This window comes from Netta rufina (genome assembly GCF_964035555.1).
Source record: "Netta rufina genome assembly, chromosome: 11".
NCBI lineage: Eukaryota > Metazoa > Chordata > Aves > Anseriformes > Anatidae > Netta > Netta rufina.
The window spans coordinates 1980557-2008099 of record NC_140134.1 but is presented as its reverse complement, the minus strand read 5'-3'; the positions used below and the strand labels follow the sequence as shown (position 1 = coordinate 2008099).

General features: G+C 37.5%; 2 protein-coding genes across 2 annotated transcripts; one reads left to right on the top strand and one right to left on the bottom strand.

Moving 5' to 3' along the window:
• The first annotated feature begins 636 nt into the window (after positions 1–636).
• On the top strand, positions 637–18776 carry MYEF2 (myelin expression factor 2). Its single transcript, XM_084293357.1, has 17 exons — positions 637–944; positions 4566–4795; positions 6008–6060; positions 7320–7327; positions 7433–7526; positions 8402–8593; positions 9230–9383; positions 9819–9868; positions 9955–10018; positions 10165–10266; positions 10460–10510; positions 10587–10655; positions 10923–11021; positions 14111–14182; positions 15373–15581; positions 15703–15754; positions 17936–18776. Exons 1-17 carry the CDS (start codon positions 721–723, stop codon positions 18097–18099), a joined length of 1887 nt encoding a protein of 628 aa, XP_084149483.1. The 5' UTR covers positions 637–720; the 3' UTR covers positions 18100–18776.
• A 16-nt stretch (positions 18777–18792) lies between these two features.
• On the bottom strand, positions 18793–27288 carry SLC24A5 (solute carrier family 24 member 5; the record flags this gene model as incomplete). The annotated part of the gene is made up of 9 exons (XM_084293356.1): positions 18793–19131; positions 19670–19771; positions 22632–22838; positions 23562–23842; positions 24624–24724; positions 25047–25150; positions 25240–25323; positions 26721–26900; positions 27159–27288. 9 exons carry the CDS (start codon positions 27286–27288, stop codon positions 18809–18811), a joined length of 1512 nt encoding a protein of 503 aa, XP_084149482.1. The 3' UTR covers positions 18793–18808.
• Positions 27289–27543: the final 255 nt, after the last annotated feature.

Sequence of the window (27543 nt, the reverse complement as noted above, 5' to 3'; positions counted from 1 at the left end):
ATTTAAATAATAAGTTACAGTCTATTTTCTGAAGTAGAGGGAAAGCTGTGACTGTGGCGACTGGCTTTGGAATGCAGATGGTTCCTGAACAACAGGAGTGATGCACTTCAGTTAAATTAAGGGTCAAGCAGCCATTTGTTGGCGTGAACTGCATTATTAGAAATGTAAAGGTGAAGAACTGGAACTGTGCAACAGCATGTTTATTGTTGGCGCAATATGGCTTTGCAGATACTTGTAAGCTTACAGAAATGGTGTTGTGCCTCCTGTGCAGGGCTGGTGGGCCTGTGGGAGGTTCCTAAGCAACTGTCTTTGGGGTCAGAGAGCATGAAATGTTCATGCTCATGGGTCAGTGGTGCAGGAGGCAGTTGGCCACAAACTAGGAGGACGTGCACATGGCTGTGTGCGTCGGTGGGGAGTTACGTATCCTACAGGAGTGAGAACACTCAGGACAAGGATGGGGCGCAGGAAGGAATTGGGTCCGCAGAGCCTGGGGCAAGCCGTGCGACGGCTGTGAGGGACGGCTACGGGCGGGCCCGGCGGACTGGGTCGGGCCCCGCAACCCCCCGCTGTCGCCATGGCAACCCGTAAGCCTCCCGGCGCGTCCCCTCCTCCCGCCGCCATCCCCGTTCTCGCGAGACTCGGCCGGGCCGGCGCGGCGAGGCCGAGGCGCTCCGGGCCCTGCTCGAAGGAGCCGTAGCGGGGCCGCGGCCCGGCCGCGAAATGGCGGAGAGCGACAGGGCGGAGGCCGCGGCTGCCGCGCCGCTGCGGGGGGCCGAGGAGGCCGCCCCCGCCAGCCAGCCGCCGCCTCAGCAGCAGCAGCAACAACAGCAGCAGCCGCTACCACCACCACCACCACAAAAACAGCCGCAGCAGCCGCCGCGGGCTGAGGAGGCAGCGGCGACAGCAGCCGAGAGCGGCGGGGGCAGCGCAAATGGCGTCAAAATGTGTGTGGCGGGGGGCGGCGGGCCCGGTCGGGCCGCGGCGGGAGGGACGCGGCGGGAGGCAGGGAGGGATGGAGGCAGGCGGCCGGCCCTCTCCTCCCCACCCCCCGGCCCGGCTCCTCCCCCGCCGCGGGCCCGGGCCGCTCCGGCGCCCCGTTACCGGAGGGGGTCCCCAGGGTGTCGGGGGAAGGCTCGCTCCGGTGGGAGGCTGCCGAGCGGCGTTGCCGTTGGGTGAGGGGCAGGAGGCTGCGCTCGGCTCGGGCGGTTTGAGCCGGCGTTGCTGTAACGGGCTCTGGTCTGGCGGGGCGTCGGGGGAGCCGCGTCTACAAGAGCTGTGGGTTGGTTCTGGCCTTGTTCACGTTTCCAGGTCTTACCGTAGTATGTTTTGTTAGCCTTTGAGCCGGTCTTTGTGTATGTGAGAATGGTAAGGGAGCCCTGCAGTGGTTTACTTCACAAAACAGGCAAACAAACCCACAAACTTTTCCAGTAAAATTTTATGGGTTCTCTTCTCCTTGATGTTAGGCTTCAAGGTTTATCCCTCTTCAGATGAGCTACATTTTAGCCTGGGGTCATTGAAATTTCAGCAGTTGTTAGTCTCATTAACATCTTAGAGGGAAAATACATTTTTTAGAAGGCCTTCTACTGGAATATATCAAGGCTGTTGAGAGGTCTGTGAACTTCTAATGTGTTATATGCAGCCCAGGTTTGATACTGTTGTGCTTAAAAATAGATGTGGGATGAGGCATAATATCAAAATGGAGAATAAAGGAGTAACTTCATGCCTTTATTTGACTCCCAGGGAAATTCATATAGTTTGCAAGTTATAAGCTTCACATTGCAGTAACACAGTATTTTGTATCTATTTTCTTTCCTCTGAACCTGGTCCTAAGCATCCCAACTACACAAATTATTGAGTATTGGATGAAAGACTAACCTTTTTGCATCTTTTGAGGCATATAGTAATTTATTGTCTTTTGGAGTTGCTACTCATAAAATAACAAAGTAGTTTTTCTCTATCACTCCTGTCAGCAACTTTCTTCTTTTCCCTCCAAAAGTAATTGCCAGCAAATGAAAAATCCTGTTATTCTGCAAGATAGAATAGTTTCTGAGGCGGTCTTGTCTGTGTTTTGTGCATGGCTAAAGTCACATTTTTTGAATGTATTTTTTGATTGAAGGTACTTTTCCTGAGAGGGCTATGTGTGAAAAGGAATCTTTGCCTCCAGATTGTTCACTGGCCTACTGATTCTGGCAGATGAGTTTTGCGAGAAAGATCAATTTTTATTTTTTTAAACTAATTCTCAGGGATTATTTTCAGGAGGAACTATTTTCAGGAGGCTGGCTTTAGTTCCCAGATTAAGTGAAGTGTCTTCTTGTTTCTCGGATTTAAGAATTCATGCAAGACTTGTGTCCTCTCTGCTCTCTACTGGTTTGTACAGCCAGGTGTTGTAGGATCTGTGGGTTCTGTGTTTGGAGGCCTGGCTCTTCCTGTGCACTGTACTGAGCATGCAGGGGCTGTTTGATAATCCTTTAAGCAGGAAAGAGCTTAAAAGGCTAAAGAGAATTTGTTGGTCTAATCCTAAAACCTAAAGAAGAACTTGGATTTTGATAAGGGTATCACTGGGAGAAGTTTTGTGTTCACAAATGGAACTGGATTGGAAAAAAACAGATCTGACTGGAAAACTGAAACATTACTATTGCCCTCCTCGCTGTCCTTCCCCCTGGCTTCTGCCAGTTCCCTGCCTTGTTCCACCCATTTTACATCATTACACAGCCACACAAGAATTATATTGCCACAGCAGACAGGATGGTATGGGGGAGTAATGATACAGAGGAAACTGGAGAATGCTTGAAATAGATAACGCGTTGTTGACTGAATGTTTTAAATAGTAGGAATATTTACCTGAGTAATGTCCATGCATTTCTCAGTTGCTAATTCTTTTTTAATCCACTTGTAAACAACACAAGGACTGTGAAATTCATATCATATGAGTACTTCAAAATTTGGGAAAAAGTCATGGGAGAAAAATGTTTGTGTTTGAAGCTACTTTTCCCTGAGAAGTGCTCAAGCGTGAGTAGATAATACATTTAACTTCATGAAAGGCTATTTGCACATGCTCTGAGTGCAAGGCTGTCACTTACTGTTTTATTAAAAACTATGCAAAGAGAGCTGAAAATAATAATTTCAATAAATTGAAATTTTCAATTTTGCCAGATTACTATTATAAAACTGAAGCACTTGTTTTGGCAAATTTTACACCAGAAACCACCTACACTGTCAAAATGAGATTAAAAACTAAACCTTCTGAAAAGTGGGACAAATTGAAAGGACAGTGATGTTAACTTGAGAGGATACATGGTCAATCTCTTTGACAGTCTACTATGAGATGCTTCCATATCTTTGTTCTAACTTGAGTGACTGGTGTTGGCTCTTTATTACGAAAAGTACTTTTACACATGCTTTTAAAGTTATTGTTAACTGCAGTGAGATTTGAACTAGATGTTGCTCTGTATCTATATAGCAGCTGTTTATAGCAGCTGTTTAGTGGATCATATTTGTGTGGCTTTGTTACTGGAGTCTATTAGTTCAGCGGTCCTACTTTTTAAGTAACAATTCAGGCACTTCGATCCTCTATTGGCATTCTAAGTCTACTTGCAATATTAACACTTTGAAGATTGCTGGAGAGGTTTGGCTTTTAATTTGGATTTTTTTTTTTTTTTTTAATTCTATTCAAAGTGTATAGTTTTTACCAAGGCTGAGAAATGTGCTGCATTAAAGGAGAGGAAGTGAGTTGTGCTGCATTCTTCATCTAAAAGTAAAACATTTTTAAAAGGAAAGCAGCTGTTGTTGATAGATTTTTTTTTTTAAAGACTACGGGCCAGAAGTCTTTGTTGTTGTTTTTAATGGATAATTCCTGGTGAATTAATTGGTCTTAGATGCAGAGCACGTTTAATAGACCTATTTCTTATGCATTTATCATGTTTTCAAAGTATACTGGTGTTAAGCACTAAAAATGAAAAGAGCATTTGTTCTAAATTTAATTTTAATTTCTTTCTAAAATCAGTCTGGCACAATTTGTGAATAAAAATGATTTGTACTGAATAAAAGGTCATTTGCCTGTTAAGAGTTGATTTTATGTATTTATTAATACATTGAATGAAGTACACCAAGCTGTTCCAAAAATTAGACCATTTCAACTCTGACTTCTGTGGTGAATAGCGTGCAACTTTGCCAAGTTAGATTTGAAAATTATTGAGGTACTAAAGTACTTCAGATGTTGTAGGTTATTTTTCAGCTGAGTCGTGTTCTTAGAGTAGTAGTAGTTTCATAGCACCGTGTTCCTGAATCTTGACAGACATAATGGAAATGGAATATACCTGAAGTAACAAGATGTGATGTCTGTACTTATAATAGTGAATAAATCTCTTGTAATGTTGATTTTTGTTCTAGGTAAAGCAATGTATTTTGAAATTAAACTGGTAAAATTATTTTATTTTTCCTAATTTGAAAAGTGGGATTTGACATCTTCGGAGGTCTGTTAATATGGGAGGCATAGACCTACATATGTAGCTGATATAGTAGTCTTATAATCCAAAGTAAGACCCATTTATTTATTTGGAATGTAGGGAGAACGATGAGACAGCAAAAGAAGAGAAAGCACCAGTGAAAGAGAAATTTGCTGCAAAACCAAAGGCAATCCCTTCTCTTGGAAACAAGAATAGATTCCACCCCTATGCAAAGGAGAAGAATGCGGGCAGTGGAGAGAAGAAGGCTGTTAATCGTAATCGAGTTTTCATTAGCAACATCCCATATGACATGAAATGGCAGGCTATTAAAGATCTTATGAGAGAGAAAGGTAATTTATTCCTTATAATGCACTTCCTATAAAAAGGGGTAAAATGTAATGTATATGTCCTTTGAGCCACACAGATTTGATTTGACTTTTTAATTATTTTTTTATTTTTTGGCCTTTACTTGGTACATCTATCTTCCTTCCCCCTCTTTCATCTGAGACAATTGCATTGCGGAGTAGGATTGGTAAACGAGGTTTTGTAATCTTCTGCCATTGTAGTGTGACAGTAGAGAGAATATGCATGACCTCATGACTTCTTCAAGAGATTGTTTCATCTAGTTGTAGTCTTTGTAGATTTTTTTAAAGGGCTATTGTATTTAAGCAACACATTTAGTGTATTAACATATGAATATGAAAGGAAGTCTTTCAAAAGTTGTTTTGTATTTCTTTGGTGGAATCTGGCTGTGGAATTAACTTTGTCTGCATTGTCATTACTGCCATGACTGCTTGTCTGGAGACCTATATTAAACACTTGTTACTATTGTTGCAGTTCTGATAGAGAAATCTTAATACCCCAAACTTTTATTTTCAGTTTTGGGGAAAAGAATGCTAATGTATGACTTAAGTAAAAAGCTAGTTCTGTGTGTTTTTCTTGAAAAAATAGATTCTTCAAAAGTAATGCAAAGCACACTTGGCTTTTTGGCTGTGAAAAATGCCAGTCCCCCAGTTCTGTAACTGCTGGTGTATCTGTTGTAAGGTGACATGATTATTTGATTGGTTTATTTACTGAAACTTCCAACTTTAGAAAGTGAGTGGCTTGTTGTGAAATATTTGATGTGTAAATTTGGTCATTATTGAAGGCAAACTTATGATTGAAGACATTCAGGTAGAAAGTCACCTTAAAACAGGTGTTGTGAGTAGGATGATAAATGTAACACTTTTCAGTGAATGTTGACGTTTCATTTGTTAGGTTAAGGGACTGTGTATATCTGAATTTGTTCACCAACTGTATCATACTGGCCAAAATATGATCTGTAGTATGAATTAGGTTAAATATAGTTGTTTGTTTTTAGATTCTGAGAATGTGGCTGTAGCATATTTCTGAAAATTAGCTAAATTATATAGCCATTGACAGGAGGTATGTTGGTCTGGTTTTGATTGTTGGTGAATAATAGGAGCTTCTCTGTAGAGTTGTGCACAGGGGCACAGAAAAGAAAGATACTGGTGTTTAAATGCATTGTCTCTTGGTATTTTCCCTTTGTATGTCTTATGTAGTTGGTGAGGTTACATACGTGGAGCTGTTTAAGGATGCTGAAGGAAAATCAAGGGTAAGTGCCGTGGGCAACAATCTGCTAGAGGTTTAAAAGTTCCTCAGCAGTTTTATTTTTGTATAATACCTGTACCAGTTATTGGAAAGTAAGTTTCATTTCCACATTGATTTTCATTAAGATAGCTTTGAGGTTTCTGTATTAGAAATAGTTTGACACTTTCAAGCAGCACAAGCTAGCTGGCTGTAAAGGACAAAATACTTCATAAATTTGGCATTCACTTAATTCTTCTTTTAGCCAACATCTTTGTTTTGGTACAAATCTGTTTTATATAAAGGATTTTCAGTAAATCATGGATTTTATTTAAATTTTGTTAGTGTAGTATTCTCTTCTTGGGGACACGAAGTATAAAATCTTAGCTAAGAATATACTGTTTGAAGTGCCTGATTTGACAGCTTTACACAGTTGGTACTCTAAACACAGGATTAATGTATTTGCTTTTTTTAAACTAAATGGATGGAGATGGTTGGTAGCCAAAACAGTGCCAGCAATGAGGCATTAACAGTGAAGATTGCTAAAGCTCCTTTGTCTTAAAAATAGTCAAAAGTTTGGCCAATAGTAGCTTCAAACCTGCAGTGAGAACTTGAGAAATGCATGTTTGAGTCTTAACTGAAGTTGTAAAAGTAGTTGTAAATTATTTTCTTCAACGCTTGCTAAAACTAAAACATGCTTTCAGCTTTCATTCACTTAGATCAATCCTGAACTCTTTGTTTTATTAGAAGGATTCTGGTGCAGTCAAAAAGGTTATTTTCTTACACAGTAATCTCTCAAATATGCTAGTAATACTGAAGAGGTTTGCAGGCTCCTTGTTCATTGTAAAGGTATATTTGATGTATTTGGATTTGAATTCTGTAGTTGGTGGGCAGATTTTAATGACATGATGAGTGTCTTGATTGTTTTTTGGTTATGTTTTCGTTTTTTTTTCCTTCTGCCCCTTCCCTTCCTTCCCCCCAGCTGTCCTTACATGGATCTGTGTGGCATTTTTCTGTAGTCCAATTCTGGTTTGGCTCAAAGAGAACAAAATATAATATAATGCATTTTGAATGGTATGTGTGTTTAGAAAGTAGGAGAAATTCAGTTTGGCTACTAGTAAAAAGCATGTATTACGAATTTTGAAGCTGAAAATAACTTGATAAATAGTTATTTAACAGTGAGCTTGGATCTTTAACTGGACTCTTAAATACTCTAGCATATGTGTTGACTGGCTTTTTTTTTTTTTTTTTCTCTTTACATATGATTACAAATCATCGTGGATGTAGGGTTGTGGGTAAGTTTCTTTTTCTATGTGTGTAGAAACACACTGCTATTCAAACGTTCTGTTAAGTTTAATGTTTTAAACTTTAACACTCCAAATGTTTTTGTTCCCTCTAAGTGTGGTTGAATTCAAAGATGAAGAATTTGTTAAGAAAGCGTTAGAAACTATGAACAAGTACGATCTTAATGGAAGACCCCTGAATATTAAAGAGGTATGATTATTACTGTTTTTTAAATAAACTGTGAAGATAATGTAACTACTGAAATGATGGGTACTATGTTTTAAGTGTCTAGCTGTGTAATTTTTTTATTTTATTTTATTTTATTTATTTTTTTAACATTTTCTTAACGGGCTAAAGTGCCTGCTGGCTTCTAGAAGGTCTTGATACAATGTCAAGTGAAAAAGATGAAAATGTGTCCTAAAGCCAAAATAATCTAATACTATTTTTCTTTTACACAACCTTATCTTTAACTTCGTATTCTTACCTGTGTAATCTGCTGCTGTTAAAATTCATGTTCCTTACCTGCCTTAAAATACCAGTTTGAGCAGAACAAGCTGAGTATCAGACTACTACATATGTGCAAGGATGGTATTGGAAGCAGAGAACTTGTACTGATTTGGAAAGTGAAATTAATGTCAACGTTTCTGTTGTAGTGTTGTAGCATATAATAGTGTCTGATACAGTTCTTTATGTCCTGTTATAGCTTTAATAATGGTTATTAACATATCAAAAAAAAACAAAACTATTTAAATTAAATCAGTTATTGGAAGAAGGTACTAGACTGACAGTCCTTTAGATTGAAATCTTTTCTACTTGTCCATAGGCTAGGTACAGCATGTGAAGTGGCAGTGCACGCTTCTTCAACAAGTGCTTTGCCAATATGCCTCAACCCTCATCTGAAAGGACCCACCTCTAGAGGTGAGGGAATTAGGTCTCCATGCTAATTCGGTTCTTAATCCCTCTGACATGGACAAGGATATTAGTTGATAATTTTGACGGGCTTATGTAGAATTTCAAATAGTACTTATTTATTGCCAGTCCTGATATTGATGATTAAGTTGGCTTTATTTTTGCACATGTTGCAGGATCCTGAAGGTGAACATGCCCGCAGGGCATTACAGCGTGTAGGAGGACAGTTTCCAGGAGGACAAGGACCTGATATGGCACCTGGATTAATGAATTTACCACCTTCTATTGTCAACAATCCAAACATTCCTCCTGAGGTTATCAGTAACTTGCAGGCAGGCAGGCTTGGGTCCACTATTTTTGTTGCTAATGTAAGTTTTAAAACGTATTTTAAAGCAATAATACTTGATCTTTGTAAAATACCTGCATAATCCAGTTTTAATATTAAGAAGAAATGTGAAATGTTAATTCACATTTAGGATATTCAACTAAAAACACAAGACACGTATCCAGATTTTGGATGTGAAAAATGTGTTCCACTCCTAAAGCTGTCTTGCAGTTTTAATTATAGTACAGTCAAATTTGGGAAAAAAAAAATTATTATTTTTTTTGCATTTTTCATTTCTTCCATTTTTAATACAATATACTTTTTTTCTTGATAGTTACTTTATACAAACTTAAACTTTTATGTTTGGGTGTACTTCATCAGTTCTTTATTTGCACAAATTTAAGAAACAGGCATGGGAGTACAGCTGGTTTACAAGAACCCATCCATTTCTCAGCATTAGTATGTTAATTAGAAAATTACAATAGATATATGTGCTATAACTTGTTGCTTTTAGTAACATTCGTGTTAGACTTGGTTGCAGCCTGTGTATGTTACAAAATTGTTTACGTGTATAAGGCATTTTGTGAATCAAAGTTTTACTGCAGTGTAGACAAGCTTTGAAAACTAATGGCAGAACAGAAATGTGCAGTGAAATCACTTACATATTTCTCTGTGTAAGCTTGACTTTAAAGTTGGCTGGAAGAAACTAAAGGAAGTATTCAGCATCGCTGGAACTGTAAAGCGTGCAGACATCAAGGAAGATAAAGATGGCAAGAGTCGAGGAATGGGAACAGTTACTTTTGAACAAGCAATTGAAGCTGTTCAAGCAATATGTATCCTTGGCTTTGGAAAAAAAGGAAAAAAATGCTCAAATATGGCTTAGTCATTTTTAATGGCTCTTTACCATATAGTTTTGCAAATGGTGCTTGTTTGCCTTGTAGCTAGGATAAGGGACTAGAGTGTAGTACTGTGCAGATTGTTTTATTTTTTTTTTAATAGTGACTGAATTTACTGCTAGAGTGTAAAAAGCTGTTCTTGATGAAGTTAACAGACTTAAAATACACAGGGAAAGTGACACCCATGAAGACAACTTTTATATTCCTAACAACTTATATAGTCTCTTTCTGACCTTTGAAAGAGCATTCTAAAGTTTTGTTAAGGAAAGTTAAGACTCCTAAAAGTGGCACAAACATAAGTTTTTACAGTGATTCTTTTGAAATAGTTAAATTGTCTTCTTTAGTTAGAGTCCTTGAATAGCATTTCTTCAGCTATGTTCAATGGACAATTCCTGTTTGATAGACCCATGCATGTAAAAATGGTAAGTTGCTTATATTTCTTTCTACCTTATGTATCTCTGCCAAAACATTGAAGGGATCATAGCATAGCATCCTTGTTTTTTATCAGGATGACAAATCAGTCCCTCATGAAGATTTCCGTGTTGCAGACAGCAAAGGTCCACAATTACCTCGTGAGTACACGCTCTTCATTTTTAACTCTTTGCACTTAATACATATTGATAGTGTCTTGGAACAGTTTAGTAGTACTCTTGCTTACTATGGTCTCCTTATGGTGCATAAAGCCTTATGATGATAGTTGTTTTTTCTTTTTTCCAAGGTGGCCTTGGTGGCATTGGTATGGGACTTGGACCAGGTGGACAGCCCATCAGTGCAACACAATTGAACATGGGTGGTGGAATGGGGAACATGGGTCCAGGAGGTAAAGTCATATTCTTAATTTTTAACTTACAGAGCTTAAGTTTACAATTTTCATTTCTGTGTTTAGAAGAATGGCATGCTCTTGTCAAAGTAAGCGTTGCATTGTGTGTTTTTGAGACACTGTCTTTGCATTTTTGAAATATATTTGGATCTTACCTGTCTTCTAAATGGTGTTTGATCTTTTTGGTTTAAAGGTATGGGAATAGATGGTCCTGGCTTTGGTGGAATGAATAGAATGGGAGGCGGTACGTGCAGTCAAATTCTGTCTTATGTATTTTTTTAATATTGGATAGAAAAAAAACATTCTTCCTTATTTTACAGGGCTTCCTGGATTTCGTGGAATGGAAGGAATGGCTAATATGGGGGGATTTGGAGTCAGTCGAATGGGAGGTAGGTGAATACTTACTAGTTTGCTAGTACTAGTTTGCTAGTCTGTGAGCCTTATTAAAAGTCCTCTTTACATAAGTGTGGGTAATGTAAATGGGTTCAAAAGAAATGTGGCATGCATGGAAGCATAGGAACTGGAAGGAGAGGTGCCTCTGACTTGTGGATTAAATTTACTTCTGTTTAAACAAGCAGCTGGGAACAAGTATTGTATTAGCATCAACTTAGTTGAATATGACAGAATATGTCTGTTTTGTGCATTATTCTCTACAGAAATGTTCCGTGGTGGAATGGGAGGAAACATGGATAGAGATTTTGGTCGTAGTGAGATGCAATTGAACCGTGGTTTTGGAGATTCTTTTGGAAGAATGGGTATGGTAACTGTTAAATTTCCTGTGGCAAATTGCAACATGGTATTGGGAGAGTTTTACTAGGAGAAAAAACAAGAAGAGGTGTGGTTTCATTTGGTCATCTTCCTCTGTCCCTTCTCCACCAGCTGTTATTGTAAAGGTGTTTATTTAAGGGTGTTCATATGTGTTTGTTATGGCTGTTTCGGAAGATGGAGGTTAGGATGTATTTTTTTCATCTGCAGAATACAAGCAAAATACAATACAAGCACAGTGATTTTTAGGAATGTATTTTCCTTCATACTGTTAACTTTGCCAGGTATTATGTTCTTTGGATATTAAAACATCTGGTTTTGGCAATCCTGAACAAGATGTCTTTGTACTACCTTTGTAACTTCCTGGAGTCTGCTTTTGCAAAGACATGCTGGAAAGTTGTTCTTACTGCAAATCAGACAGCATTGGATAGGAATGATGAATTTTGGTTCCCTCAGTTTTCTTCCTGCCTTTTCCCTTGCTGCTTAGAATAGGATTTACTGTCCTCTTCTGAAATTGAGCAAGGTTTGTTATGTTTATAAATGGTGTTCTTTTGACTGAGTTCATTTTTGCTACTTTTGCCCTCCCTCAAATGAGATACTCTTCTGTCTGGATAGAAGTTGAGAGCCTGGAAGTGCTTAACAACAGAGCTTTCTATGGTTTTGTTACTATATTTTTACCTGAATGAATACATTATGGAAGACAGGCTTTCTGTTTTTTCCTGTTCCTCCCACCACCACGAATTCCCTACTGTGAAAGTGAAAGAGTGTTAAGAGCATAAGGCTCATTTAGTCTAGGAAAAATTTAATTTTCCCTCTTTGGAAGAAAAAATTCTTCCTCTTTGGTGGGTGTTTAATTTGGGTAAGTCACAATAAAGAGTAACTGTTATGTAATGCTCTTCAAGCACTGATAATTGTGTAGCAGTAGTAGATATTTAGTAAGGATGCCAGTTAAGTTTGTCGTAAGGTCTTGTAATTTATGTCTTAAAAAGCAGGTGTTATGCTTTCAGTATGTGTATTTTAGCATAGGATAAATATCTGTTTCTTGAGTGAAAATCCAGAGCTGCTTCAGTTATAAATGTTCATACAAGCAACAAACTTCTGAGTCTTCTGGTAACATGCTGGTCTTGAAATAATGTGAGTATAGCTGCTGTGAGAAACTGATGCGGGCATTGGTCATTCAGTAGATTTCAGCAAGCTTCAACTTGCTACCTGTTAGCAATCTTACTGTTAAAATACTGTTCTGGTTTGAGATAATATTCTCCTGGAGCCATGCACCTTTAAAATTTGGGAACTGCAGAAAATGAAGATGAGTTTTAAGTAGCAGAAACAAATAGTATTGTTTTATTATAGTTAAATACAATGTTTAGTCAGGGAATTTCCTAGTGTACTCTTATTACAGCATTTAGGTTAATAATATATTAAAAGGAAATGTTGTGAGTGAGTGCATTTGGCTTCCATACCATGCCAGTTTCAATGAGGGCAACATAAGACAGTCTTCGATTGGACTATGGCATCAGTTAGTGAAAATGAGGATGTTTGATTTGCAGTGATTTAATAACTAAAATTTTAAAGTATCCAAAAAATCAAAGGTTATGTCACAGTCTATCTCCAAACTTAGTATTTTTCATTGATGCAAATCCAGTAGGGAAAAATGTATAAGGAGAGGGTGTTTCGAAGGATAGAAACAGCTGAATACATGCTTACTATGATTATTTCAGTTTTGGTTTCGTTTGTTTTAAAACGCTTCCTAGGCTGCTAGGGAGACTTTTCCTTTTAAAAGAGAGGGAGTATAACTGGGATACATTCAAAAACTCTTAAAGATTTCTAGTTTTGAGAAAGTAGGGTTTTTTTCCTCACAATTCTTTTTAAGGTTTTGGCATTTCATCGTTGGCGTAATGAATAAGTATTAAGAGCTTCATCATATGCGATCTATTGGCTGAAGTACTGTGCGTAATCCTGCTGATGTTGAGCAACCATAGGCTCTTGAATGGGGCAGTCCATTTTTTTTGGGGTCTTGGTATGGCTCTGCATGTTGTCTGAGAGAAATATTTCTCTCAAGAGACTGGCAGGGAACAACTATTGCTGTTTGTAACTGCATGGAGAAAATAAAGTTGATGGAAGACTGCTTGTCTGGAAAGTATCATCAGTGACCCTTTTTAGATACTGAAACAATAGTGTCTAGCCAAAATGAGCCAGTTGTTGATCTGTTTTATCATAAGTAAAAACTGAGCTGTTTCTTTTAGGGATTAAAATCAAGCAAGAAAAATGTAGTAACTGATGGCTCCAGAATTACCTGCAAAATCCTGCTTCCTTGTATACAGGTTAACAACTAAGATGATTATGCTGCCTCTATCCTGAAATATTGCCCACTAATGTAGGAAGCTGTCTTTTGTCAGTCCAACACTTTTGTTTTACCTTTTCTGTCTTTAGAGTGCTCTTTTTGTAGATACTAGGTTTATTTGAATGGATTTGTTTGAGCTGGTTCTCTGGAACGATTGGAAGTGCTTGTTATAGAATCCGTAGAGCCCCTTGCTCTGGTCAGCATTGACAAGAATGCAGTTCTTCAGTTTCTGCAATTCTGGAAGCTCCCTTGGGATTGCTTTCCTGAAACATAGTGCTTCAAGGAAAACTCTCGTTTTATTTATTTATTTGTTCCATTAAACCCTGCTGTTTAGAATCAGTTTCTTACACTATTCTGGAGCTATTATGGTTTTGTCAGGTACCCTTTAGTATTGCTTTTCTCTCTCCCTTTTTTTCTGCCAAATTCTATCAGTTCTCTGATACAAGATACGGTTCCTTCAGTTTCAGATGTTTGTGCTGCTGGCAGGTTGTCAGAGAAAAACTGTAGGTAGCAAGGAATCAGAGTAGCTTATGTCTTGTAACAGAGGAGGAGGAACTAAAGTTACTTGTGGGGTATTTCCTACCTAGTTTGCATAATAAAGGCACGGGTTGGAGTGTTCTGTAGCAAAAGAATCGCCAGGTAACACTGAGATCAGTGCACTTTATCATTGTGTGCTTTGCTGTTGTCACTAACTGGCAGTTTCGGTGTATGTCACTATGTTATTTTTTTTCTGTTTAGGTGGTGCAATGATTGGTGTTTTTGCAGGAGGAATGGGAGCGCCTAGAATGGGCCCAGTAGGATCTGGAATGAGTAGGTTAATTTGTTTCAATAGAATGTAAATGTGTAGGCAATGTAATGAAGTGGTGTCCGTGTAATTGTTTCAGAGGATGTGCTTGTCAGGGTAGGAAGAAGTAGAATTCTGTTGCATGGGATTCCCAGTCTAATAGTTTTTAAGGTTGATTTGTTGAGGTAAAAATTCAGAGGAAAACTTGCTAATACAGTCTTCCCTTTGAGCATATAGTTTTGAAATGGTTTGAACTTTTGGTTTGGAGGGAGAAGTGATTCAAGTAAATTTGTATTCCAGAAAAAAGATGAATAGGCAGAGTTAGTTACTTAAGTTCAGCTTCAAGTTCACGTAGGTACTTTAGTAATCTCTCATAATTGAAATAAATAAAAAAGTCTTGAATTTCAGATTATCACTCAGTTTAATTTTGTGCAAAGCTCAAACACTGAGTTTGTGTTACCGAAAATGTCTCTGTTATTCAAGCTAGAGCAGATAAGAAAGTAAAATCTTGCTAGGGACAATCTTGCGAGGCGTAAGGCTTAGAGAAGGTCTGTCATGGATGATCTTGATAGTCTTGTTTTACATTGTTAATTATGAATCCAGAAAAAATAGAATATAGGATATCTGAATATGCCATTGATCTTGGTTCATTATGTAATATACTTTAATATATTCCATTGCATGTATCGGGGAAAGTCCATGCTCTGCACAGGACTGGCAGGAATGGCTGTTCTTTGCAGAATAGGCTTTCTCTGTAAGACTGTCATTAAGTGTGGTATGGCTGCATTTAGTAAAGCCAAATGGTTTTGCTTCCTGCATTCACAGTCTTGTTGTACCTGGTCCAGTTACCTTTATCTTAATATTTCCACAGTCATTTACTTAATCTCTTTTTGGTGCAGGGTATCATATTCTTATTAATTAAACTAGGCGGTCTTTAAACCGTAACTGTTTTACTTCTGGTGTTAAACGTTTTATGTTAGATGATGTGAATAACAGCTTCGCGCAATTTGCTTTTTACTTCTATACAATAACTGATACTTTGTTTCTTCTAATGCTCTGATTTTAAATATTAGCCATGTTACTAGATAAATCACTTTGCATGTATGCATTGTTTTTCCTGACACAAAAGAATTTAGACTTTTTAACAAGATACTTATTCATTGATTAATAAAAACAAAACAGCAAACTTGTTATTCTCCTTTTTCTTCCTCTGTAGGTGGTGGAATGGGTGGTATGAACAATATGGCTGGAGGAATGGGAATAGGCATGGATCGGATGAGTTCTGGTTTTGATCGATTGGGACCAGCTATGGGTGGAGGCCCAGACAGGAACATGGATATAGATCGAGGATTTGTGCCTGGCCCAATGGGAAGTGGAATGAGAGAGAGATTAGGCTCTAAAGGCAACCAGATATTTGTGAGAAATGTAAGCATTTGAAACATAGAAAAGATAAGCCCATGTTGTGTGCGTGTTTTACTACATGCTTTTTCTTTTTGTAATATTTTGCCATTAATAAATACTTTTTTTTTTTTTTTTTTAATTGTAGCTCCCTTTTGATTTGACCTGGCAGAAACTGAAGGAGAAATTCAGTCAGTGTGGTATGTATGTGAATCTTACCTCTGCTTAGCTCCATTGAGTTTGCATTCTGTCTTGTTCTTTAGATAAGGGAAGTTTTATAAATAATTTTAGGTGTGACATAACACATGAGACTATGGTACATATTGGCTGAGAGTGCTCATCTCCTATAAACTTTAACCCATCTCATTAAAATTACCCTTTGAACTTTTTCTTTTTTGAGGTAGGTATTAGTTATCCTCTGGGATATAATGTAGTATTTATTTTGAGATAAATGCATGCATGGATGTGGGCCTGGCCAGGTTTATGCGTTATTTCCAGTAATGGTGCCATATCAAATCAGAATTAAGAATTTGCAATCCTGTACTGTCTCACTTTTTGTCAAGAAATAAAGTCGTCCCCCCCCCCTTTTTTAAAGTAAGATACAGGATTTCTGTGACTATCCGATAACTATCTCTAATTAAGAAAAGGTTTCTTTTTACAGAAGTGAATTAAAACTGATTCTTGTATGTAGAAATGTGATTTTTTTTTTAAACGCACAGAATGGAATAGGTGAATATAACTGAATGTAATATTTCAGAATGAAATAAAAGAATTATGAATGGCTTCACTTACTTTGCAGAGACAGGAAGGAAAAATAACTTTAAACATTCTACTTTTATATAAGACAGTCTTCATACAGCTATTTGCAGAGTGGATATACATTAGAACTTGTAGTTCAACTATGAAAATATTTCAGGTGTTCAAATGCATTTAGTGGTTACAGGAACTTAAGGTGTGCTTACATTCCAGGACTCAAAGCTTTTGTTGCTGAATTATAGATAGATCTAGCATACCGGGTTTTCAGAGTGAAGTTCTCCCTTCTAGCATTTTCAGGGCTATGTTGCTGCTGTTATAATTCTAGGAGCTGCTGGTGAATATCCTGGTTTTATGCTGGGATGCTGTGCAGTTAAAGGACTGCATAAACCCTCTCTGCTTTTAAATACAAAACGAAACACCAAAACAAAGCCCTTCCCCATAATTCAGTATTAAGCTTTAATCAAGTTTCCATAACTGCATAACAGGTTAGTCTGTAAAACCACCACCACCTTTGATTTTGCTTCAGATTTTTTTTTAGGGGTTATCCTATGTGTTTTCTTCCTTGCCATCCACGTTTTCCCTTAATATGGACAGGCATGAAATAATGATTCTTGTGCAAATCCATTGAACAGTTTTCTACTAAAATCTTTTAAAGTATTTAAGAGAAGTTTTTGAAGAAGTAAAACATCTTGTACAGATACATCACTTGATACCACACTTGTATGTTGGGAACATCTGTGCTTTTGTGAAGATACTTCTTGATATCCTGTTATCATCAACTTCTTAGTAATATACTTGCACTTACACTTAGGGATTACATTGTTTTCTAGAAACATATAAACAGGATCTCAGTGACTATCAGATATAACAATTATGTTGAATTGTTTTTAAGAATGTTTAGCACAAATATAAACAACAGATTGAACCTGTGGAGCCATGGTCTTTATATTTCCTTATGATGCTGACATGAAAACAATTTATTTCAGTGAAATGCCAGTCTTTTATTACTAGCCACTTAAAAACAAAAAGTCCCGTGTTTTAGGGAAGAATTTCTTGTTCCTGCTGGCACTTAAAGGCTTGCTACTCTGTGGCATCTACATAGAAATGTTCTCTCATGAGTTGAGTTTCCAACCAATTGGGTAGTGCATTCTATTTGTTTTTTGCTCTGCAAATTTTTTTTTCTCAGTTATATGATTGTTGTGATTAGTTGATAATGTGATTATTGTACTGCAGTGAGCATGGTGGACTGGATTGAACTGTCATTCAGTTAGAGGATGACAATTAATCATACTTTCGGCAGTGTGGCTCCACCAGTGAAACACAAAACTTTTCCGTAAGCTTATAGGACACTTTGTTTCAAATTTGATGTCCAGTTCAGGCATGCATAATCTTACGGTAGTCTGAAGGATCAATTTTAAGCAGTGGGACTTTGATTGGAATCTTTGCTGCTGTTTTGACCTATCACCTTCCCTGAATAAGTGAATATACTGTAAATCTGATAGTTCTGATATTATATGTCCCTCTAGATTATATTTAGAATTGTTTTTTAATCACTTCTGATTAGTTCTTTAAGTTTTTAGTGCACTGAAGGTGGAAAATAACTACTGTTTAACTTGTTTATTCAGGTCATGTAATGTTTGCAGAAATAAAAATGGAGAATGGAAAATCAAAGGGCTGTGGAACAGTCAGATTTGACTCGCCAGAATCTGCTGAAAAGGCCTGTAGGATAATGAACGGCATAAAAATCAGTGGCAGAGAAATTGATGTACGCTTGGATCGCAATGCATAATTTAAAATTGTGTGTTCAGGAACATTCCTCTGTCTGTTTAGCTTCTCTATCCTAGTAAGTCATTTTTAGTAACATTGTATGCTTACAAAAGCTGTAAAAACGAACTTTTAAATCCCACCAGCCTTTAACAGTATAGTGTTTAATATACTGTGATACTTGTTAACTGAATCTTACAATGTTTGGTTTTTAAAGACAATTTGCCTGATTTTTGTTGTTGTTTTTGGAGGCACTGAGCACCTGCAGGTCCCGTTAAACTCTGGGAACTTTGGATGCTCAGCGCCTTTGGAAAATTAGGCCAAGTGTCTCTAGTCATTCAGTTTAAATGAATGGTTATACTGTTTTTAATAAAATAAGCCATTTTCTCTGTTAAGATTGCATAGTGGGATTTGTTTAGTGTTTTCTGATTTTTATTTCCCCCCCAGCATGTATCGGCATCGTAATGTAAAAAATAGGTGTCCTTTTTCCAGAGTTTTGGTTTTATATGCTTGTTGTTGTCATACTGTAATTCTTGACTCTAAAGGAAAGGGCTCCAATTAGGCTGTGATGTTTCTGTTCTACTTAATATTACTTTAATGCCGTGACTTAGTTCTGTAAATAAGATCTAGAGCCCAATGGGAATTTTGGATTTTTTTTTGTAATTTGACTAAATGAAGAAACTGATCTTTCTCTTCTGCTTTTATTTTTTCATCAGTATAATCACTGATTAAAACTAGTTACCACAGACCCTTGTAGGATTGTTCCCTATGATGCCAAGTTCATATAAAATTGATAATACGGTAAATACTAAGTACAGTACAAGACAAATTGCTCCCAATTTTTTATCTATTTTCCAGCCATTCAGGTGAATTGCCAGAAAAATAAAAACAACTGAACAGATGAGAGAAATGGCTGTGTATGTCAAACCACTGCTGTTCACTTCTATGGGTCCTGTTGTATTTATGAAGGCAGTTTTTATAAACCAGGGTATTCCCAAACAGAGCATATCAAATACGTTGGATCCTACGATGTTAGACATAGCCATATCTCCATTTCCTGTAAAACAATAAATACAAATAAGCCTGCTTAGTTGTGCACTGTGAAATTGCCAAACTGTTTTGGAGGAACAGACTGTTGGTCCTCAACCTCAAAGAGTAAAACACTGTTTTCAGCCTTTTTGTTCTAAGAACTATAGATATGATTCCACATACCATAGTTTTGGGTACCACAAACATAAAAATGTCTCCCTAAATCAACAGCACCTGCAAACTTGCACTTAAAATAAGCTAGACAGGTTATTCTAAAATCCAGTTATCTTTAAAATACCAAGACCTACAGCTGTGTTTTGCAGTAAAACTGCTAACGTGCTTAACAGCAAACCAAACCAATCTAGAATACTTTTCAGAGAGGTTTTTAAATGGCTGAACCACAGCTTCTTTGGGTAAGCTATCTTATTTATTAGTAGCAAACTAAAATCTAGAGTTTGGAGCAAAAATTTTAAAGTCACTCCTTGAATTTCCAAAAATGTTAATTTTTTTCCATAGTACCTTTTAAACATATCTATTGAAATGAGCCTGAATACCAAAAGCTTTACCTTTTCGAGCCACCAGAACACTTGCAACTGTATCTGGTAAGCTTGTTCCTGCTGCAAGTAAGGTGAGACCCATTACTGACTCTGGAATTCCCAATGTTTCACCTGTAGTTGGTAAATAATGGTAGAAAACACAAGTATAGTTTTAGCTTGTTTCATCCAAAAAATTTTCTTTGGACTTTCCTTGCTGGAGAAAAGATTAGTGATCATACAATAATTCCAAGAGGAATCTGATCACTAGCTTAATGTGACTAAATATAAAGTGACTGAACCATGAAGTATTTAAAAACAAGAACAAAGGAATGTCATCCTGTTCTTGTTCTTCAGTCAAATAAAAAGGAACTGTGATATAGTAACCATCTGATTTTACAACTTTCTCAGAGAATTGAGAGGAAGGTCTCCACTGTTCAAAATGGTATGAATTATGAATTGCTCTTTCAGACACAGCAGAAGTTTGAATACCTAACATTTTTGGTTTTGAGCATCTCATCATTAGTGCTTGAACGTGTTTTGAAGCAATAACTCTTATAATAAAACATTTACTCTTCAAAGGGTGAGAAAAAAGCACATGACTTTCATAGGGAGGAGGGTCATTAAGATCGTTACTGTAATACTGTCTCAACTACATGACTTCGTTCCAATTAGAAAGCTCAAGTTTTTTAGTTCTTTTGCTGAATTTGGAAGAAGCATAATGAAGAATTGTTACATGACTTAAGTATGAGTGATTCTTTAGAAGCATTTTTTCAGGTAAACACTTTAAGAATAGTTTTAAATGGTTATTAAAACAGCAGCCTACCTCTCACCCCTGTTTTTAGTACCATTTGTGCTGAAAGAGTATTAGTTTCTCACTTAAAATATAGTGATTCAGGTCTTCAAAACTGTTTTGGTTGCCTTTAGTTCTACGTACCATTCACAACCATCCACATGCTGAAGTTCTTGATACTTCTGTTCAAACCGTTACATAATTACAGTTTTTCTTAAACTTTTGTTCACTAAACACTTTTTTTTTCTGTTGAAATCTGAATTTTTGCTTACAATGTTTTGACACCAATAAGAACAGTTTTCTCAAAATAAGAGGTGGTATGCTGTAAGCTAGCTCAGCAATGATTGCCTAGTACATACCAGCTTAGTTTAGATCGCCTCAGTAAATTTATGTTTGAAACTTATGTTCTGTTCAAAGGGACTAATGTGATCCTGTTGTAACCTTTGTACTGGTATTTTCGTCACTCCTAATGTAAGAGATTTGTAGGATGGAGGGACCCAACATGATCAGCTTTTGTAAACTAATCTAAGCAAATGAAGGTGAAATATGAATGAAGCAGCTTTACACACCCAACAGTAGTGTCTAGCCCTCTGAAGGTTATGATAGAATCTAAACTCAGGTGAATCTTTTTTAATTTTTTTTATTTTTTATAGATTAATCTTCTAGTTAAAATGTAAGGTTGTTTTTTTCTTTTCTGTTCTTTTTCTGGCAATTGACCATAAAGAGAGAGTGGTCTTATTTTTCTAGCCTTTGTTTCATTTTGTGTATCGGTAGCAATATCTTGCTATAGTAATGAAAATTTCTTTGCTAGTAACAAAAAGGTGTATTAAATTAGGTTTGTTCTTGACCATTAAAATGTAGTCCCCTGCTATGAAACACATTCTCATAGGCCATTTATGCAATGATAGAATATTTTTGAGTCACCTTTCATGAAAAACCTAGATTTGAATATATATATATATATATACACGTGTAATTTTTAGAGTTTTAATGTGTAAATAGAGCATATTTGACCTAGAAGTAGTGGGACAAAGACCCCAAAGCTGCTTGTGATGACTTCAACGTGGACTAACACTAACACACTATTTGAAACTCCAGTGTACCTGCTTTCATATGAATTAGTGTTTTGTCTGGAAGAATGGCAATAACTTTCGTTTGGATCCTGTTTCAAAGTCTTCTAGCATTCAGACAGTAAACCTTTGCTTTTTAGATACAAGTGGAAAAAATTTTGACAAAGAAGTGAACCTGCTGGGTGTTATACCCAGAAATCTATTAGTAATTTCTCACAGGTCTACCTTTGTGTAGGTCTATGTCTGCAGTCAACATTTATTAAATTTAATTTGAAGACAATTTAGGATGCTGAACTAGCAGAATACTGAGGTAGGATTGGTGAGCTACAATGCGGAAATGGCAAGCTTTGTGCAATTTCTTTCTTGTTTAGTGGTTTGTTTTCTGCTTGTTCTTAAAATTAAAGACTTTTTCTTAAGCTGATTGGAGAAAGAGTGAAATGAGGAAACTTTTAATACTTCAAGAAATTTTTTAAAAAGTTGTTTTTACACTCTTTCACACCCTTTCCCTCATTTAAAAGCAGTGCTTTTACTGCTTGACTTTATGATGCGGATTTTTAAGAGATACAGACATACCTGCACACCCAAGAATGTTTAATGAAAATACAGCACTATAGTTAAAATAATACAAAAACTTGGGCATCTTTTTTGGCAGTTCATTTAATGCTGAGTCTCTTATTATAGTGTCCAAGAAAACTATAGGTATAGAAATAATGGATATTTTTAGAAACACCTGAACCTTTAATTCCAGTCTTGGTGGCTTACATGTGTGTCAGACTTCAGCTTGATGAATTTATTGCTGTGTATCTAATTGTTTCACTTCATGAAGCAGTTTAATGAAACTGTCCTTTTAAATATAGGCTGTTTTTTGTAGCTTTGTAAACAAATTCCCTTTCATGTGATGATAAGCAGTCTGAAGCAGCTAAATTTTAAAGTAGTTTTCATTAGATGGAAGGAAGCAAATGAAGCAGTCAAACATTAGGGTTTTTTGTTTTTCTAAGCCAAATATGTGTTGCTAAACTAACTGTTAATTGTAAAAAAGAAAACTTTGCAGATAAAAGAATGTGTGTTTTTTTTTTTTCCAGTGATTTTTCATTGGCTGCTTCTGTACAGCAGCAGTAGTTAAGGTACCTACCTGCTATTGTTATCATCCATACAAGAACGTAAGTCATTGCAGAAATCCATGCTGCTGACATTAAAAATGTCACCATGAACCAGTTTCTCCAAAACCGTCTTCTGCAATCTGGTGTAGTCAAATAGAGTAGTGTAATAATAGGAAGAGATAACACCCACAAAATTCTCTTCATACCCACTTCAGGCATGGTGAAGACACTTGGATGATCTGTTGAGGAAGTAACTATTTTAAACTGTAGCATTATGTTTGAATAATTAGTATACAGTCATACTATTTGCTTCTACTTGTGAGAATACTGGAAAAAGGTTAAAAAAAAAAAAACCTCTTTGTGATGTTGTAACTGTTGTCTTCTTAGTACCTATAACACACTTGACTAAACTCTGAACTCAAATATTCTTTATTACCGTGTCACTAGGAGGGAACAAAGGTGGATGAAAAAATTTTTTCTATAAGGTTTATGTAAAATGTTTGCCAAGATTTAGTACCAGCTGCTGATTTGCTGAAGTGAAGAGGAAAAGTGATCTGTGGCCCCATTAGAGCTATCGCTTTACTTCTGCTATAATGCATATTTTGGATAACAAACTGGCCATTTGTCATAAGAATACAATATAAGTACAGAAGCAGCATGCGTTTCAGCTGATACTGCGTTTTACAGGCTGAGTTGCTGGGAAGTTTCAAATATGCACAGCAACAACTGATGTTCTATTACTGACACAAATAAGCAACTCCCCTAGCATTCCTCTAGTAACTAATATAAATATCACAACTATGATTTTACTTAATGTTATATTCTAGGGAAGATTAATGATTTACTTAAGTACTATGCTAGAGTTCTTTTGTGAACAAAATCTGAATAATATCTCAAACCATACTCTTTATTAGAACTGATGCAAACAGGCATATAGTGTTTAAATTTAATAATACTTCTACCTTCAGAGATTTCATCAAGCCCATGCAAGCTTGTTGAACGTTGAGAATAATCCATCTCATCTTGAAAAATTCCACTATCTGTTCTTGACTGTTGACGAATTAGAGGTCCACTGTCTTCCCACCCAGCCAACGGTTGCTGCTCAGCATTCTCTTCCATAGCTTTTGTAAAACACGAACAGCAGGGACTGAACCTTTTCATGAGGCATTGGTTGATTTTAATGTCAAAACATAGTACCAGAATATAACACCCATATATTAATAATAAGGAAGCACTTTCATACCTAGAGTGGAAAAAAAAAAGAAAAAAAAAAGATTTTACATAACTTGTAATATATATTAATATATAAAAATAAACTCATTAAAATGGCTGGCATAAGAAGAGAAAAAACTTGCATGAATTGTGAAAGGCAAAAACAAAAGCATCTATTTGCACTTGTATGGGCAGTGTCATGGAAGTTTGTGTCTCCATGTCTTTCAGTAGTTTGATTCATTCCACTCCCCTGCAGAATCTTGTCTGTGCATTGTATAGCTGCATGTTTTCCAGGGGAACTTACTGAATAACTGATGTTTGCAAAATTGAGTCTTATATGATGGTTATGGAGAGGTATAGAACGTGTTATTCTGAGTAAGAAACTTCAGGAATATAGTACTGGACCTGACTGTCCTGAGACAACAGGAGTTTCAGTGTTGACTGAAGCGTGTTAGTATCAGAAGCTCATGATTTGCTTCTGAGATATGTTTTCTTAGTGGTAATGCTTTTAAAGGAAAGCTTCTAAAAGAAGCAAGCTCTGAAGACTAACTGCTGTGCTAAACCAGGTATGACAGAAATTCTGAAGTTTGTACAGAGAAACCTATGCAGATCACACTTTATAAATATGCAGGGTTTGAATGTTTAGGTAATAATCTTTACAATCATTGTAACTTTCTATATTTTTAAAGCCAACAGGATGTTTGTTTCTATTAGTGAATGGCAGTTCAGGCTTCTTGAAGTTTTTTGTTGTGTTTTAACACTGTTTCACTAATCTCCAGTCAACATGAACTCAACACTACTCATGCTCTTACCAGTAAATTCTGCTGTCAGATATCATCGCAAGGACCGCCGCTACACTAATTGTATATGCCAGGCAGTCTCTAAACAGCGGCCAACAGGATAGCCTTGAAACCTGCAGATCACAGATTCATTCACATTTTTTTTAAATTTGTCTGTAATACTTTCACTAAGTGCTGTAAATGCTGCATCAATATGTTGTTTCTATATTATGTACAAATTTAAGATTCTTAGGAATGACTTAAGTATGATATTTAACAAGTTAGTGTTTTTAAAACTTTCATAGCAACTTATCTTAAAACAGATTACATGCTGGTTTTGCTACTAAATAATAAACTTGACAGTTGTCATAGTAAGTCTCTCTTGACTTTTGTTGGCAAAACAGAAAGGATAACCATTTGGTTCTTAGGTATGGAATTATCGAAGTTGATACATACCACATTAGAAAGCAGCCCACAAGCTGCACAAATCCCGAGAAGATTATAGATCGCTGATCCAAGGATGGTGCTAATGCCAATATCTCCCTTTGTCACGAAGACTCCTACAAGCAAAATGACTCGGGTATGTTCCAGTTCAGCAGGCAAGGTAAAGAATTCTGGATTTTGAGGAGTCAAAGCATGTATCTCTTACCTAGAAAAGCAGTGACAAGCTCTGGAGCTGAGCTTCCAGCAGCCATAAAAGTTGCTCCAGCAACATCCTGAGAGAGGCCAAGGCCTGAGGATAGAGTATAAAAATACTCTATTTATAAATATATAAAAATATTCTTTAATAATAAAATTAAAATTAAAAAACTTCAGTAGTCTGTACCCATTACATGCATTAGTATATGGTGTTAAAAGCTACTGCAGTTCAATGAAATGAACTTCGCTTGCTTTCATACAGCTAATGCATTTATTAGAAATGACCAAAATGTATTGAAAGTGTAGCCTCATTTATTGGGCTAACTTATTCCCAGCTTTATTACAGAAAATAGTTTAAATACTAGAAAAGGAGCACAGATAGTACAAGACATTTTGGCATGACCTTAAAATGTAAAATAGGCATACTTATGTAGGATCTGACTTTATCATAAGGATAACAATTGCAGGGAGATTCCTTGGACTACAGTGTGATAAGGCTACATGATTCAAGTCAAGTCTGTTTCAAGGGGAAGCTGTGCTCCTGTGTCTTAACATACCAGAAACATTAGGTAAATTCAAATCAATGCTTGGATGAGCCTGTCTTGATTGAAGGCAGTAAGATTTTTGTTCTGGTAAGTTGTCTGTTTCAGAAATTTAACTCTCTTTTTTGATCAAGGTGTGCGCACTAAGAATGGGCAAGTATGTTTAACTATGGAATGACAATCTAACATTTATTGTCAGTAAAACAAAACAAAACAAAAAACCTAGCTCTGTAGCAGTGCTTAAGCTTAAATTTCCTGTAAGTGGTCCGATCTGGAGAATGCGTTCCAGTTCAGGGATGAATTTCCCTAGCTTTTTAGTTTGTTTATTTTTTAATTCTGTGCAATGAAAAGCTGAACTCTCAGCCAAGACCATCATTTTAATTCTGTGGTCTGCTGAACCCAGGGAAATTACCACAGGTTAATGAGATTTCACAGAACTGCTGTAATTATATTTCTTTCCTTTCTGTGTCATGCCTTTTATATCTAAGCAGTTGCTCATACTGGTACTTGTTCAGTACTTTGAAAAAAATACCAAAACTTCAGCAAGGACATTAATTCCCATGATTTAATATAGGAGAGGTTTGGGATTTTTTCCTTCCCCTTTCCCCCTCTTAACTTTACTGGTAACATAGATTTATTTACAGCTACTCACCTAAAGTTATATATATTGTCAGTTTTAATTAATCCTGAGGAAATTTTAAGATTTTCTTCCAGGTATAAGGAAAGCACATTTTAAATAAATGCTTAAGAGGAGTGTAATCAGAGTTTATTTTTCAGTACAGTGTTGATATATTGCATCGAATTAAATGTTGTATTGATAGAGTCTAACTGTGCAGGAGACTCAGAACTTTAGTTTGGTCTCCAGAGCACTCCAACTTCGACACTTTTCAAAGAGAATGATCTACACAGAGCTTAATTTTTAAAGGAAAAAGTAAGGATGTTCACTTACATTCACTAATGATCTCTAGGGAAGGCAGGAAGTAATCATCGCACACAATGGACACAGCCAAAAACATGTAAAGTATAATTATGAAATAGATAACGATTCCTCCATCCTTTCTCTCCTGTGATGTAAAAAATCCCTCAGGAAACTCCGATGAAGAGGAGAGGACACAGTTCGTCCTGTTTTCTGAAAAGTGAGTACAAGGGCGTTACACATCCCCATGCCGCGTAGCTCTCAGGCAGCAGAGCGGCGTGTGCTCCACACGCGGGCTGCCTTCGGTGGGGCTCTTTCTCTCAAAAGGGGTTTATCTGCCTCGTAGGCTCCAGGGCAGCCTCAGGAGAACCGCTGGAGTCGCCGCGGTGGGAGCAGGCTCGCAGCGGCGGCAAAGCCCGCGGGCAGAGCCCCTGAGGGGCAGCCGCTGAGGGCTCAGCTCCCGGCTCCTACCTGCGTCCGCGGCCGGGCTCTGGGCCCGCGCTCCCCGCGGCGGCGGCTGCCAGGCCGCCAGCAGCAGCGGCAGCAGCAGCAGCGCCCGCGCCACCCGCCGCCTCCATCGCCCCTCGGCTCCCGCTCGCATCTCGGCGGTGCCGGAGCGGCTCTGAGCGCCCGGAGAAGGGAGGCGGCCGGGGTTGGGGCCCCGGACGGTCATGTGAGGGCCGGGACCGGTCCTCCCCCCGCGCCTCGTGGGGTCCCGGCCCCGGGCTCCCTCAGGGCGCTGCCGCTCCGCCGGAGCCGCGAACCGCTCACCGGCCCCCCCGCTCCGAGTGCCTGCCCGGGGGCTTCATCTTAGGCTCCCTCAGGAGCCGATGGGTACCGCTGTCAGGCTGTCACT